Source organism: Chiloscyllium plagiosum, chromosome 7, assembly GCF_004010195.1.
Source record: "Chiloscyllium plagiosum isolate BGI_BamShark_2017 chromosome 7, ASM401019v2, whole genome shotgun sequence".
Lineage (NCBI taxonomy): Eukaryota > Metazoa > Chordata > Chondrichthyes > Orectolobiformes > Hemiscylliidae > Chiloscyllium > Chiloscyllium plagiosum.
The window spans coordinates 69,235,699-69,252,762 of NC_057716.1; the positions used below are offsets into that span (position 1 = coordinate 69,235,699).

General features: G+C 38.8%; 1 protein-coding gene across 4 annotated transcripts in view; it reads left to right on the forward strand.

Moving 5' to 3' along the window:
- Window positions 1–310: 310 nt before the first annotated feature.
- The window catches only part of ccdc93 (coiled-coil domain containing 93), a 65,625-nt gene continuing 48,871 nt past the window's right edge, over window positions 311–17,064 (forward strand). The window contains exons 1-8 of one of the 4 annotated variants that reach the window (XM_043694006.1): window positions 311–443; window positions 3,365–3,478; window positions 3,926–4,020; window positions 4,562–4,673; window positions 5,659–5,757; window positions 6,873–6,929; window positions 10,014–10,114; window positions 14,165–14,182. In XM_043694006.1, coding sequence (XP_043549941.1) covers window positions 360–443; window positions 3,365–3,478; window positions 3,926–4,020; window positions 4,562–4,673; window positions 5,659–5,757; window positions 6,873–6,929; window positions 10,014–10,114; window positions 14,165–14,182 — 680 coding nt within the window. In that variant the 5' untranslated portion in view covers window positions 311–359. Of the gene's footprint in view, window positions 444–943; window positions 1,204–3,364; window positions 3,479–3,925; window positions 4,021–4,561; window positions 4,674–5,658; window positions 5,758–6,872; window positions 6,930–10,013; window positions 10,115–14,164; window positions 14,183–17,064 lie in introns of those variants that run through there. The other 3 variants (XM_043694004.1, XM_043694007.1, XM_043694005.1) reach the window with 3 other exon arrangements.

Here is a 17,064-nt window from a genome sequence, read left to right on the forward strand (position 1 = left end):
CCATGTAACATCGTCACTTGTTGGACTCTGGGGTATTGTGGTGTAGTTACAAAGCTCTTACAGTTCTCTCAGGATTCTTTGTAAGCGTTTTCTGGAGGAACCCAAATATGGAACTGTAAAAAATATACATTTCGAAGGTCAACTGTTTCTTTCGTCACCTAATTACATTTTAAAGGTTCAATTTTGAATGCAAAGAAAATTTCCTCCATGTAAATAGACAGGGGAAGAGAGACTCAGCAACAGGCACATACCTGCCAGCTCATTCGCGTCACCGCCCACGTGTCGCGCTCACGTGATCAACACCACCAGCTATCCCACAGTGCGGTGCGGCGGCGAAGTCACGTGGTGTGTCGGGAGACATGGCGGCTGTTTCGGTTTTTTCTCGGCTCCGGACGGGTTCTAAACTGGGACCACAGTACGACCAGGAGGGTAACATTATCGAGGTGCGGAGTCTTCTTTCTAACGTCCTGGGGGTAAACTCTCCTCTTCAGCAACGGGAGGCCCTGCAGGAAGAGTCTATATTTACATTCTTTTTGCTGTAGCCCACAGCTGGTCCGCCTTGTTATCTGGGGCTGGGAGAATGGGAATGCAGTCCGCCCGAAGAGGCTCAGGATGCTATTTTCCCAATGTAGGAGCCTTGCTGTCTGTTGGCAGCTTTTAGCTAAGTTTGCAATGGACGGACTGACTCTAATGCTTCCCTTCCACTTGTTGAGCTGTTTATGGGGGCTTTTGCCCGAAACATCGATTTCGCTGCTCCTCGGATGCTGCCTGAACTGCTGTGCTCTTCCAGCACCACTGATCCAGAATCTGGTTTCCAGCATCTGCAGTCATTGTTTTTACCTGTTTATGGGGAGTCGAGTGTGTTGCTGGAAAAGCACAGCAGGTCAGGCAGCATCCGAGGAGCAGGAAAATTGACGTTTCAGGCATAAGCCTTTCTTCAGCATCTGCAGCCCTCACTTTCTCCTGTTTACCAGGAGTATCATTCTGATGCATCAGTCTGCCCAGCCGGTAGCTGTGCTCACTTTAAAGAGGAATGGTTTAAATGATTGCGTTCCCAAGGAAACTTAATTGTAGGAGCAAGGTACTGCAAATAAAAATATGAAAATACTGATTGAAATCTATGTGCAGAAAAAAAACAAAGTACAGTGGAAGATGGGGATCTGGGATGAAAACAGGACATTTGGAAACTTGGCAGTATCTATGGTGAGAGAAACCAATTTAATGTTTCGAGCTCATTGTGGCTCTTTGGAACTGAATTCCAAAAAATGTTGCTACACCTATTGTATTTCTCCAGCATGTTTTGTACAGAATTATGCAGCATGGATACCAACCAGTCCATGCCAAGCATGATCCCAAACTAAACTAGTCCCACCTGCCTGTTCATGGCGCGTATCCCTCCAGACCGTTTCTATTCATACACTTATCCAAATGTCTTTTAAATATTGCAATTGTATCTGTTCACCTTACACATCTAGGTGCTGGTGTTCGTTAGTTTCAAAAGTGCAGTCTGCAGGATCTTGGTGAATTTCAACAATGCATCTTGTAGATGGTGCACCCAACTGCTGAATGATGGAGGGAGTAAATGTTTGTTGATATGGTGCCAATCAAGTGAGCTGTTTTGTCCCAGATGGTGTCACCTTTGAGTGTTAAAGCTGCAAGTGGGGGAGTTTTCCATCACACTTCAGATTTATGCCTTGCTGCGAGTGGACAAGCTTTGGTGAATCAGTTGCTGCAAGATTCCTAGTTTCTGACGTTGTAGCCTAGTATTTGTATCATGAAGTTCAGTTTCTGGTCAGTGGTCACTAGCATGTTGGTAGTGTGTAATTTAGTAATGGTAAAAGCTTTTTCAAGATCCAGTGCTTGAATAGTTTTAAGAATAAGAAAGAAAGATAGTTTAAAGAAAGTGCATCAGTCCTGATCCAGCACCTCCTCATCAATGCCTGCGTCACCCTCCCTCTCTCCACTGCCTCACCAATGTCTACACCAGACCTAAACAACATTAAAATCACCACTGTTCAGGTGCTATCTTTTGCCACTGTGCTGATTCTCTTCTGTCACCTGTACCAGACCAACCAACATCAGAGTTGCAACTCTCGATGCTGGTTCCACCTTGTCAATGACTCTGTGATGCCTTTTTGCTGCTGCCTGCAAACCCAACCAACCACAAAGTGGCCAGTCCTCAGGTACCATGCTTACCCCAGAAAAGTAAAGGTACGCTAGAATCTGTGCTGGGGTAGCTTGCTGCCACTGATGCAGTCTAAACTCAGATGTGCAGGTTAGATGAATAGTCTATGCTAAATTGCCGTAGTGTTCAGAGATGTGTAGGTTAGATGCATTGATTTGGGGTGAATCTAGGATAATAGGAGAATGTGTCTGGGCGGGTTACTCTTCGGAGAATCGGTGTGGACTTTTTGGGTGGAAGGGTCTGTAACCACAACTGGAGTTTCATATTAACTAAATTTGACTCCCCATGATTTTACTGGATGTCTTGTACATCTTATCTAGTTCAGTCAGTGTTGCTGTTGAGCCACCCCTTTTAGTGAACATTGCAGCCCCCACCAGGCTACATTCCCTGTCTTTGTCACCCTCAGTGTTTCATCTAGTTCATGTTCCACATGGATTACTGATCCATAGGCTGGGGGAATGTATAAGAGGTAATCCCCTCCGCGCCACTCTGTGCATTGATTTGGAAATATATTTACACTCCTTTTAATGTCACTGGGTTAAAGTCCTGAAACTCTCCCTAATGGCATTGTTGATCTCCCTATAGTAGTTCAAGAAGGCACTTCACCTCAAGAACAACTTGTGATGCGTAATGTTAGCCTGGCCAGAGATGCCCATTTCCCATGAATGATTAAATAAAATAAAAATATTCTAATTTCCTTCAGTTCCAAGGAAGAGTTGGATTGGCCTCTATGTTCAATCTTTCTCTCTCCAAACCTCTTCTCATTTATCTCTCCATCCTTCAGGCTCTCTGCCTGTATTCCTGATGAAGGGCTTTTGCCCGAAACGTCGGATTTTACTGCTCCTCGGATGCTTCCTGAACTGCTGTGATTTTCCAGCACCATTCTAATCTAGACTCTCTACAGCTGCTGCCAAGTCTGCTGAGTTTCTTCAGCAATTAGTTTTTCTCCTAAGTGTTTTGGTTTGGGTCTCTGGATTAAAGCTGCTCTACTGCCAGAGGACCACAGGCTGGTCTCTGAGAAAGCAGACTGCAGTTGGATTTAACGTGTGGGTGTCTATGCCACAGGAAGTTGAGAAACAAGGACCTTAATTGCTGGTCCATTGACAACACTGGAGTTTTAAAGTAAGACGATAAAGTGCAATTTTTGTCACAGTAATGATCAGATTTTTCTCTTTACAGGTTGAAACTCGTGAAGATGAGGAGCAAAGTATAAAATTGACAGAAATTTTAGAATTGCTGGTTGCTGCTGGATACTTCAGGGCAAGAATTAAAGGATTATCACCATTTGACAAGGTGAGAATTGTAAATTCAATTCTCTTCCTATCCTACCAAATTAATAATTTCACTGTTGTAAATATGTTGTCATTACTCTAATTCATGGCCAGCAGTCGAAGTGTGTTGGAATTGATTAATGTGACTTTTTTGCCAGCTAGCCACGTCATAATGATCAATCACAGTTCATATTTAAATGTCATAATATATGATTGCTTGTATTGGATAAAAATTGGTGCCTGCATAAAAGAAAAAGAGTGAGTACCTGTGCTCAATTTTTATGTTGAAAATTGCTGTTTTAACTTTATGGATTTTTGAATGATGGGCAGAAATATAAAATGGAACACAAGCTTTGCTTCATAGATTTTGTTCCATATCAAGTAATTTCGCTTATTATATCTGTTTATAAAGCTATTTGTTGTTCATTTTATAATTTTGGGAAAAGTATGACTTTCATTTTCTTCACAGGTTGTGGGTGGGATGACGTGGTGTATTACAACATGCAGCTTTGATATTGATGTTGATTTGCTTTTTCAAGAAAATTCTACAATTGGTCAGAAAATGTAAGTTGCTTGAAATATTTTGATTAATCTTCATGGTTGAATGAAATATAATAGCTGAAGTTTAAACAATGACTAAAATCACTTGTCTTATTGTGAAAATTTGAATGTTATAAAATGTCTTGATTCTTTGCTCAGATAAGAATGTGTTTTGCCTGATATATTCTTAGGAATGAAGAGTTGACAAAAAGCACATCTACTTAGGTTTTGAGGATGTTTTTAAAAACTAGACAAGATACAGTGAAAAGTTAAGCAAATGGGCTTGGAAGCTCGGATGTATCAGCTAGTGAGAAATGCTGGAACAGAATTAATCACCATTAGAGGGCTGTGGACATGAATATAGGGTTCAGATAACATCACATTTGAATACTGAAAGACTGCATGAGATTTCAATGAATGCTATAAAACAGAATTATGTCATACTTTAAAATCACAATCATCTTTCTTTATAGCTAGTATTCTATGGGATACCTTTTCTCCAGTTATCTTGTAATTACCTTATAATATGACTGGAAGGTTATTTTTGCATTATGTTTTTACACAGAGCATTGACAGAAAAGATTGTGTCTGTTTTGCCAACTATGAAGTGTCCACATCGTTTAGAACCACATCAGATCCAAGGTCTGGATTTCATACACATATTCCCTGTTGTTCAGGTAAGGACTTTGTTTCTGACCAGTTGTCAGTTTTAATAAAGATAATTTCTGTAATTTGAAAAACTTAATTGTTCTGAATATTGCAGCATTCTTGTAATGAGCCCAATGCTTCAGAAAATACAAATTACTTGTGTTCCTTAATGTTTGACATCATGAAACTATTGCTACTGTTACCTCTACAAATGTGATTCATTCTTTTAAAGATAAAAAGCCGTTTTTCATGGAAATTTCGAGTGGCTCCATAATTGAATCATGTTTGTCATATATCTGATATAAAATTGTGATTGACTCCAGTGCTACTTTAAATTAAAAGCACTTGCGTACTATTAGGTAGCAAAAACTACCAATTTGTAAGTTGATTTTAAATCCTTTTTTGATTCACTTTCTATCATTGGCCATGATTCCTTGAGGCATTGGAGTATCTTCAAAGAAGAGTTCATCAAAATTTGTAGAAATGCCTAATTTTTTTAGATTACTTACAGTGTGGAAACAGGCCCTTTGGCCCAACAAGTCCACACCGACCCGCTGAAGCGCAACCCACCCATACCCCTACATTTATAGATTAGATTAGATTTGTTCTAGTTGATTTTGAATGCTTTTGTTTCTGTTTCAAATTTAAGGGTTTCTATTCTAACGCCCTTTGCTTGCTTTGAGTGCTATCTCACCAGAGAATCCTTCTAAAGACCCATAATCTTAGTACATTTATCCTACAAGATTTTGCATACAATCAGCAGCAAGTTGTCATTATTTTCAGTGTTTTTTTTAAATTAACAATTTTTGGCTCTCTCTGTTTTCTCTCTCTGGATCTACCACTGTGTTAAAACAGCTATTATGAAGGTAGACTTGCATTAGCTGAAACCTTTGGGTTGGCAGTTGTAAATTTTGTTACTGTATTTGTAATCTTGGATAAGTTTTTGAGGCAAATGAGAAACAGCATTACAGTTTTGCTGAGTAACACTTCACCTCCATTATTCTCATTTTCAAGTGGTTGGTAAAACGTGCAATTGAGACCAGAGAAGAGATGGGAGATTACATTCGATCTTTTTCAGTTTCCCAATTTCAAAAAACTCACAGTCTGCTTGAGGTGAGTTTCCCAGTTCGTTTAAATTATTGTTATAATGTAAATATGAAACACTTGAAGATATGTAAATTTTGCCATTTGTTTTGGTTTTTTTTCATTTTACGTTCTAATGTTTGACTAGAAAATTGAAATCAAAAGTAGAGAAGTGCTGAAAATCATTAATAATAGAGGAGAGAGAATCTGGTAACTACACTTTTAACTCTGGATGTACTAAGTCTGTGAACCTTTGAATAGCTATTTCAATCAGTTCTCTATAAAGACCTCCATCTAAAATCCAAATTTATGTAAAACGTAAAACTATATCCCTTCATGATGTTTGCTAGTAAATCAAATTCTTCTTTAACCTCCCCGTCCCCCCGCCCCCCCCCCCAGAAACTTTATGTGGATTGGAAATTTTGAGACTGTTACCTTTTGAAAGTGTTAAAATTTCTGTAAAGACCAATTTTCTTGCACTTAGTTGACTTGCACTTAGAATGAGAATGAATTTTCACATTTTAAAGCCTTTAATGCACAAATTGACTAAAAATGCCTTTGAGTAAACTGTGTGTTTTCTTTCTGTGAGTAACGTGCTTTGAATTGCAGAGAGGACCATTTCTCTTTATGCTGATCACATTACATTCTTCTCAGAATTAAGTCTTTGCAATAAAGTGTTCAGTGTTGCTAACAGATTCCCAGTAGGTTCCCATGTCCCTGTTTTGCCAAGTAGTAACTTTATTAAAGTACTTTGCACACTTTTCAGAGAGCTGCTTACGTTCGCCACCATACACACACAATACCAGTGACATATGCTAGCGTAAGTCTCTTGAACTGTTGCAGTCTGAATCCCTTTCACTACAGACTGCCTCCATCTTGCAACCAGCTCAAAACAACTTCCTGTTTCTGCTGAATGCACCGAAATGCTGACTGTGTACTAGTCATTTAGTTGTAGGAAGTTTGTATGCTGATTTCAGAAACTAATTCCAAATAAACAAAAGGGATCAAAACATTCATCACCAAAATACTCACTTTTGAGTTGCTTCTATTATTAGAAAAAACTAGTGAAACTTTTTTAAGATGCTTGGTAACAGCTCTATTAAAGTCCATTCTATAAAATTTTCTTTTGAATTTTTCTGTAATAGGATGATGACTTTAAGCAGCGCAAAGACAAGGCTATGAAAACAGTCATAGAAGTTTCTGTGAGTAGAAATTCCTTTATTATATTAAAAAAGTTGACTTTCATCTGTGTCACTCCCAATTCCATTACTGAAAAATGTATTATGCAAATTAAGTATCACTGTTATTTACAGATTACTTAGTGTGGAAACAGGCCCTTCGGCCCAACAAGTCCACGCCGAAGCGCAACACACCCAGACCCATTCCCCTACATTTACCTCTTCACCTAACACCACGGGCAATTTAGCATGGCCAATTCACCTAACCTGCACGGTTTTGGACTGTGGGAGGAAACCGGAGCATCCGGAGGAAACCCACGCAGACACTAGGAGAATGTGCAAACTCCATACAGTCAGTAGCCTGAGGTGGGAAGCGAACCCAGGTCTCTGGCGCTGTGAGACCGCAGTGCTAACCACTGTGCCCGTTATCATTTGGAAAGTTTTATTTATTTTCAAATTCTGCTTGGTTATCCTCGCTCTCAAGTGTACTTTATGCAGCTATTCTTTGTGTAATTTATCTTGCATTGCATTTATTCCTTTAAAAGGATTAGTCAATCACGCACTGAATCATGACCGATACAATCGGGCAAAATAATTAGTTCTAAAGTTGAGGGGGAAGAAGAGTTGATATATCACTGGGGAAGTAATTTCGGGGTTTTCTCAAATGACCCAAAAGAAACAGTAGTGTAGAATAATTGAATAAAGAGGCATGTAGATGGGCACAAGAACTGAAATTGCTGGAAAATACAGCAGGTCTGGCATATCTGTGGAGAGAAAGCAGAATTAACGGCTCTGAAAAGTGGTCCCTGGGCCCCACAAATTACTTCTACTTTCGGTCCACAAATGCTGCAAATCCGTGTCTGTCTCGCAGTTTGTTTTTGTTTGTGATTTCCAGTATCCACAGTTCTTTAATTTCATGTAGATAGGCAGTGTGGAAGGTAGTGAAAGAGAGGTGATTGACGAGAGGAGTGACGGAGCAGAGCGACGTGGAAACCAGAGATTTTGAACCCAATAAAGCTCTGTTTCTAGAAAACCTTAACTATAAGATGACATAATCACACTGATACTTGAGTAATGTAAATGTGGTTTGATAAATTTTAATGATGTATCTGCCTGTTGTAAAGGCAAGAATTACAATTTAAATTGCTGTTATGAAAGATGTATTAGATAAACTATTGTATGGTTTGTATTCTAAAAGGACATTTCCTCCTGATAATTGAAGGCTTTACCAAATGTAAACTCCAAAGGGACGTTGTGAACTTCCTCTGCTTTCTAAAGCAAATCTTACCAATGCTAGTAAAGCCTAAAATTTGCTTTTACAGTCAATCTTCTGGAGCATACTATTTTTGCAAACTGCCTGACTGTTTCCTTTGAACGTTCAATTTGTTCCTAACTATTAATTTTATCTAGCTCTCTTCAATCAGCATGAAAACTATAGCAAGAGCAGGCAGTGCAGTGAAGGACATCTTTTACAGCTCCACCCACCTATTGCTTATAGGATTGAATTGTCAAAGAAAACTGGTTTAAAAGTAAAAACGTTATGCTGGAAATATTTATGCATAAATTTTATGTTTTAAAATATACTGCTATATCCATCAGGAATAGGTTTTTCTAATATGTTTGATGTTTTGGGAACAAATATTGTAGATTTTGATTTCTGTTGCATAGCTTGTTAATGTTATGTTCTTAGATCTGACCATGAGATATAAGAGCAGAATTAGGCAATTTGTCCCATTGAGTCTGTACCGCTATTTGATCAAGGCTGATATGTTACTCAACCACAGTTTCCTGCCTTCTCCCAACAACCTTTGATCTCCTGGCTAATCGAGAACCTATCTATCTCTGTCTTAAATATACTTAATGACTTATTGCCACAGAAGGCTGTGGAGGCTGAGTGCCTCACTTGCTGACTGAAGAAATTCCTCAACTCCGTTCTAAAGGGTCACCCTTCACTTTGAGACTATGCCCATGGGTCCTAGTTGCACCTATCAATGGAAACCTTTTTTCCCTATTGAATCTACCTGGGCCTTTTCTGTAAGTTTCAGTGAGATTTCCCCTCATCCTCCTAAACACCATAAAGTACAGACGCAGAGTCCTCAGCCGCTGCTGTGAAAAGCCCTTCATTCCCAGGACCATTCTTATATACCTCCTCCAAGGCCAGCACATCCTTCGTTAGATACAGAGCCCAGAACTGCTCTCAGTATTCCAGATGCAGTCTGACCAGAGCCTTTTCCACCCTCAGCAATGCATCTCTACATTTGTATTCTAGCTCTCTTGAAATAAATGCTGACATTGCATTTGACTTCCTATTTGCCAACTGAATTGCATGTTAACCTTACCTCCACAATCTCCTTAGATACCTTCTTCAGAACTCTGGGATGCAGTCATGTGAAAAATGAGTAATTCATTGACTGTCTCAATCACTTGAAATCAAATAATTAACATAGGATTAATTGCATTAATTTCCTTCTATTTTGACTTTGCATGCATTTTAACTTGCCGTGTCCTTTCGCAGGCTCTTGATTGTCAATATTTAGACAACATTCACCATTGCTTGAACAGAAATTTCTTCCAACTAAGTATTGGGAGAGCCAAAGCCATAATCTTTTGGCCCACAACAAACTCTCTCATTTTCTAGCCACGCAATTCCATCCCTCTCTGGCAAGTGTTTGAGGTTAAATCAGATTGTCCTCAACCTTGGTGTTGTATCTAAATCCAAAATGAGTCTCTAACCATATATCTATGTTTAAGATCACCTCCTTCCACCAACATATCACCTGACTCCATCCTTGTCTCAGCACATCTGAATCCTTTTGGCTGATTCCAGGTTTGAGTATTCTATTGTTTTCCTGATCTACCTCTCATCGTCTACCCAACATAAATTTAAGCTCACTCCATTGCCTTTATTCTAACCTGCATCCAGTAGCTCTCATTTTAAAATTTGTCTTGTAAACTTATTTCAATTCATCGAACTTTTGATCATATACCCTGTGTTGAAATTTGTTGGATAAAACCTCTGTGTTGTACCTTTTGAAGCTTTACTGCATTGAAAGCTCGGCTGTTTTGTTTGCATGTTTACTAGAACATTGAATTATTTTAATTTCAAAGGACGTTTATAAACCACAACGCAAGTACAAACGGTTGGTTGCTGCAGAAGAGTTGGTGGATGAAGAATCCAGAGTCCACTCCACTCTCTTGGAATTTGGCCGGTGAGATTTGCAGAGTATAACGTCCCTGAATTTTAAGTTTTTAATGGCAGAATATCTGTTTTTAGAGTGTTGATCTTCATGCAGTCAGGTAAACAATCATTTTCTGTTCGACAACCTGAACAGTTTCAAGCTAGAAGTTATTCAAATTGAGGACAAGTGATTACCAATGTGACACTTATTTCAGCCTTTATAAAAATTCTGAATGGTGTAATCAAGCTGAATTAGGTTTATTATAATTTGATATTACGGTTTATTTTATTACAATTGTTTGCTATTACACCCATCATGGCTTTCTCTCATCTTAAGTCTGCATTTAATTGACCTGAGATAACCGACTTATTGGTAGATATACCTGACCTACAACAAAGGGTTAAAGCTGGCCACCTGGTGGCAATATTTTGCTGCAATTTTCAAGAATTTTGTATTAATAAATTCAAGTAAAATAATTTCTATATAAATATGCAAATATCAAGTCACTCTTTCAATCCGTGATGGAGAAGATGAGACATTTAGCCAAAATCAATTGTTGCTTTGGTTGTCAGAATCTATAACTGTACAGCAGAAGCAGAGAAAATATGGGCATCTCTGCTTCAGTGATCAATCATGACGTCATTCATTTTTCCTGAGGGAAAATGGCTTTAAAAATGTAGTGTCACAATCTTAGTGCTGTAAAGCTCCCTACAGACAATAACTACTGCTTATTAATCAAAGTCACTCTTGTATAATATAAAGCAACCAGTTTGCAAATTGCCATTCCCAGGACAACAAATTTGCTGCTTGTTCTGATGAAGAAAAGTTACAAGTCATAGAATCCTGAGTGTTGAAAGAAGCCATTCAGTCCATTGAGTCTGTGCCAAGCCCCTCGAGCATCCCCTCCCTATCCTTATAACCTCTCATTTAACCTGGCTAATTCCAAAGCTTTTCTGGGGCACATAGAAATGAGGTGTAATTAGATCAGCCTGTTAAATTCTGGAACAGACCAATAGCTGTTCCTGAGAACCTGCTTGGTGGATTATTTCATTTTCTCCAGCAAAGAATTCACTAATAAGTTTATTACACCAAATGATATTGCATCTATGAATCCCATCTTCGATATAACCTGGAATGTCTCCAGTATCTCTCAACTTTTAATTTAGTCCTAATTCTGTTTAAGATTAATATTTCAATCTTCCATAGTCCATTTGCAGTTGGATTGGTAAATCACCTCTAGTTGCATTGTATACAAGTTATATGCACTTCTTGTATGGTTCCACTTGCGAGCTAGAATGCTTATGATTGATTGTTTTACCACGGTTTTGATTTTTCTTCACGTGGATTACTGCTTGTGACAGTTGCAAACTGTAGGTGCTGATTATGGATCAGTAATATTTTGAGAGATCCTTGGTCTATTTTGGATTTTTTAATACAGAATTTCACTTCCTAGTTTTATTTCCCCACTGTTCACATCACTAGTGGAACATTCATATGGTTTTGTGGATACACAGAGGCCTGAATGATTATTTTCACAGAGCAGTTTAGGACTATTGTTAATTTACTTCATATCATGCAAAACCATCAGTAACAGTGGAGAGTATTGTGGATAATTGAACATTAACAGTAGTGACATAGCGGTTACTGAATTAATAATGCAATCGTGGTCTGATTTCTAAAAATGCTTTCACATTGTATCACAGCTAGAAAATTAAGATATTTAAATATAAAATGGAAAGATATTGTAAGTAATAGAGACCATGTGACTATCGAATTCTTGGAAAATCCACTTGGTTTTTGTTTTAGGGTAAGAGATCTCCTGTCTTTACTCAGTTCTGCCATGTAATGCCATGCCTTTAGTAATGTGATTCTTAACTACCTTCTGAAATGTGCCAGCAAGCCACTGAGTTGTCAAGATGGTGCCTAACCAATGTTTTCTCAAAATCAATTAGTAATAGATATTAAATGCTGAAATTGTTAGGAACCACCTTCATTCTTTGACGAAGATATCTAGAATAAGTCATTTGAAAATTTTATTTTTCAAAATCCTTCAAAGCGGAAGGCCATGGAAAAATGTTCTGAGGCCCTTTGGGTCCACTTCCAACCATATTCTTGTCTTGGATTTTCTTCCCTAAGACAGACTCTGTCAACTACCTAATCAGGGCAGATTACAAGGCAGTTTAAACTTAATTGTGCACAGCATTGAAATCTTAGGAGAGGCATACAGGCTTTAGTGCTGGCAGGCATCAGATGCTGTCTTGCACTGGGGAATCGGATCTTAGCAACTACTGTGTCTGCAGCTGTCACAGAGCCCTATCATTGAAGCTGGGTTAAATGTTTTCTTGTGAAGAGTTTGCTCCACAGTGGTCCTAAAGCTCTGCATCTTCACTTTTTTTAGAAACCTACAAGCTCTTCAGTTTGAGATACCTTTGTGTTTGCTCTTTCAGTATTGGTCCCTCACTAAATGGAATTACAGGTCTTGCAGATTTGCCCATGGACTTTCCACTTCCAGGAGGATGGCCTGTTGTCCTTAACTGGATGGCAAATGTAGGAATGACCTGCTTAATTTGCTACCATCTGCAAGGCAATAAACCTAATGGTAGCAATGTAGTTAAATGTCAAGGCTGCCTGGATGATGAATCCGAGGTGTGCAAAACTATTCTGATTAAACATTACTAATACAAAATAACAGCGCGAGGTATATGCTACAAACCACTGGGGCAGCATAAGTAGTAAGAAATTGTCTGTGTGTACCGGGTACTTGTATACATACCCTTCCCATTTCTGCAGTTTTCAGCCGGTGTTAATGTTTTGAGTAAGTTTATTTATTGTGTCGTTCAAACACATTGCAAATTAGATTAAATTCGCAGGCTCTTTTACTCCAGATCTTGCAGGCAGAAATATCTTTCCTCCCACTTAAACCAAGGTGTGCTTATATAGACATCACAGGAATGAAAACATTTTAAAATCATTTATCGTGCATCTAATGATTACGTTTTTGTCTAATTGTCTCAGGTTTGCTTGGTAGCTGCAACTAAGAATAGATCATTTTGCTTTTGTATGGTAATAACAAAAATTTGCTCCAAAAAGATGTTAGCAAAAACAAAATCTGGAAATGCTTGAGTCAGACTACATCTGGTGCAAAGAGAAGTTAATGTTTCAGGTATAGGCTCTTATGATTCTTCTTTGGGGACCATGATTTTGCAGTCTGAATAATATACTTTGTACATTCATTAAAATGTTTTTTTATTCAATAGGAAATGCTTTATCAAAGATGCTTGCCATAAAATATCCATATAGAATTTGATTTTAAACTTGGACAGATCTGAAGTGTCTGAATTTGGTAGTCTGAGTACTATTAACTTTATTAAATTGAGGTGCATATGAACTGAAAATGTTTTCTAAGTTCTATTTTAAGCATTCTTTTATGAAGAGGTTGAAAACTAAACTCACTGGGCAAGTACAGCTCAGTTTGTAGTATCTGAAGAAATCCTGTGAGGTGGTTAGAAACACTTTGTTTGTTTGAAAAACATTGGTGTTGCTTATCCACCACTTGAAAATTTTGCATTTCAAACCAATTGAATTTATTCTTGTGCACTATTTAAATAATCTTGACTACGAGACTTTTACCTTTTCTTGGTCAGTGGAATGATCAGGGAGCTGACCACCTCAACATAATGTACTTATTATGAAAGTGATTTTTCTTAGTGCAGACTTTCACACTTGATAAAAATGAGTACTGTTAACTTTCTGGAAAGAGATGGAATCCCTTAACTTGACATAAACATGCCACTGAATTGTTATGTCACAGTTTGAAAATGTCTAACCTGCATCAATTGTCAAAACTAAAGCACACTTCACAGCTATTAGAATGACATAATTTATTTTAAACTGTAGCTTATCTTTATATTGAGGTATTTTCTTTCCTTGGTACTATTTTTATTTGTATTTCAAAACTACTGATTTTTAATGACTATCAAATCTTTCAATTCCTTACAATTTATTCTTCCTGCTTTATGTTAAAACTCTTATTCTTTACTTACTCCTTTTGTTGTTTTCTTAATTCTTCATTTTCTTTAGCTTTCCTGATTCCCTCATGTGAGTATTTAGCTTTAATTTTCTTTTCAAATTTGCATCTACCACAAACTTAAAATGCTAGTACATGTTTTTGAAACTTTACATTCATTATTGGTACCAGAATTTGCTGTTAGTTTCTCAATTTAAGATAAGCCTGAAACAGCTAACATTTTTACATAGTACCTTTTTAAATTGTAAAATATCATGTGGTACTTCGCAGGAGTATCATCTGAGAATCGACATGAATTCAAGATACTACTAGGGGCAGTTGCTAAAATTTAGTCAAATAGGACTATCTTAAAGAGCGGAAGTTTTATGATTTGAGGTGCTCAATGCAGATCATGTGGCTCCCATTGGTAAAATGAGGTATTAAAACTTTTAGGTGAAAAAACACAATTCTCGAAGGATTTTCAGGATGGGCGATTTTAGAGGAATGAAGAAAGGTAGGGCCATGAATGATTGAGCATGAGAATTTTAAAGTTTTAGAATTTCATGGACGAGGTGCCAACATTAATCAGCAGCACTTGGTTGGGTTAGGGTACTATCAGGAGAGTATTGGATGAACTCCTCCTTGAGGAAAGTGGGTGATGAGTGTGACCAGGTGAATATTTGAATATCAAGTCTGGAGGCAAAAAATGTAGGTGTAACAGCATCTAATATGCTAAGGCAGATATGGAGATTGCTACCACCAGAAATTGATGTATGGAGATTTCAAAATTAACTGGGTATTTGGCTTGATTGGCATCTTGATGCATTTAGAGTCATGGAGATGTACAGCACGGAAACAGACCCTTTGGGCCAACTCATCCATGCCAACCAGATATCCCAACCCAATCTAGTCTTACCTGCCAACACTTGGCCCATATCCCTCCAAACTCTTCCTATTCATATACCTATCCAGATGCCTTTTAAATGTTGCAATTGTACTAGCCTCCACCACTTTCACTGACAGCTCATTCCATACATGTACCACCCTCTGTGTGAAAAGGTTGCCCCTTAGGTCCCTTTTATATCTTGCCCCCCTCACCCTAAAGTTACATCCTCTAGTTCTGGACTGTCCACCCCAGGTAAAAAACTTTGTCCATTTAACCTAGCCAGGCCCCTCATCATTTTATAAACCTTTATAAGGTCACCCTTTGATGCTCCAGGGAAAACAGCCCTATCTTATTCAACCTCTCCCTTTGGCTCAAATCCTCCAACCCTGGCAACATCCTTGTAAATCGTTCCTGAACCCTTTGAAGTTTCATAGCATCCTTCCGATAGGAAGGAGACCAGAATTGTATGCAATATTCCCACAGTGGCCTAACCAATGTCCTGTACAACCGCAACAAACCAAGCATCTGTGGTGAACAATCTAGTTCTTCTCAGGCAGTTGCTGAATTACTTGGATAAAATTGTGGCTCATCCAAAATCCATTATGGGAGATTTCCTGGCTGCCACTAGACAATTGAGTGGAACCAATCAGAGAAGTCCAATTTAACTGTACAGAAGAGGGGCACAAGGCTACTTTCTAAGAGCCCATAGTGTTGGGATAGAATACTAACATGGAAAGAGGACTGGCTAACTGAAAGAAGATACAGTGATGATAAGAGTTAGGGGGACCCTTCCAGGATTGCAGCTTGTAACTTGTAGAGCACTACAGGGACCAGCTGGTGTGGATGCACAAGGAATGCAAAGGGTTATAGGCAGGTTGTTAGTGACCAAAATCTTGGCACATGGAAAAGAATGTTGGAAAATGAGGTCATGCTCTTGAGGATAGAATTGAGGAAATGAACTTTTAACTGAAGAGAGACTGCAGAAAGCTGTACCACATGACTCCGGGCTCCTTATGCTTAAATCACAAAAATCTAGTATGTGAATTCAACAGATTAAAGGGAAGGCACATGAAAATGTCATTTATTTCAAAGGGAGTGGAGTGTAAAGGTTTGCTAAACCAATATAAATACTGGTTACACCACAGAGAATATCATGAGCAGTTTGGGACATCTAATCAAAGAAAAGACTTAGTCATTAAAAGCAGTCCACACAAGGATTACTAGGTTGTTCCTGAGTACAGCTTTTCTTGAGGGGAGCGGAGGAAGTTCTTTGAGGGTAGTGAATCAATGGCATTTTTTCGCACCAAGAGCGACAGATGCTTGATTACTAAGTATGTTCAAGACTCCGATCCCAATGTTTTCATCCCACTGACTCAAGAGTTGTGGGTAAAAGACCAGAAAAGAGGAGTTGAGGATTTGAGCATTCTTGTTTTTAGTTAGTTTATATAAAGCTAAACTTACAATGGTGGGGGACCTCAGACCCGTGACATGTGCCTCTTGCTTGATGTGGGAGTTTAGGAACGTGTCTGACGTTCCTGACTCTTACACTTGCAAAAAGTGTGTCCAACTGCAGCTCTTGTTTGACCACATGATGGCTGTGTAGCTGTGGATGGACTCACTGTGGAGCATCCGCAAAGCTGAGTAGGTCATGGATAGCACATTTAGTGAACTGGTCACACCGCAGGTTAGAATTGCTGAGGGAGATAGTGAATGGGTGACCAAAAGACAGAAAAAGAGTAGGAAGGTAGTGCAGGTGTCCCCTGTGGTCATCTCCCTCCGAAACAGGTATACAGTTTTGGATACTGTTGGGGGAGATGGCTCACCAGGAGAGATCAGTTGTCAAGATCATGGCACCGTGGCGGGCACTGCTGTTCAGAAGGTTGGGTAAAAGACACTTAGGGCCATAGTCATAGGAGATTCTATTGTGAGGATAGTAGATAGGCGGTTCTCTGGCCGAAAACAGGACTCCCGGATGGTATGTTGCCTCCTAGGTGCTCAGGTCAGGGATGTCACTGATCGGTTGCAGAGCATTCTAAAGGGGAGGATGAACAGCCAGTTGTCTTGGTGCATATAGGCACCAAGGATATA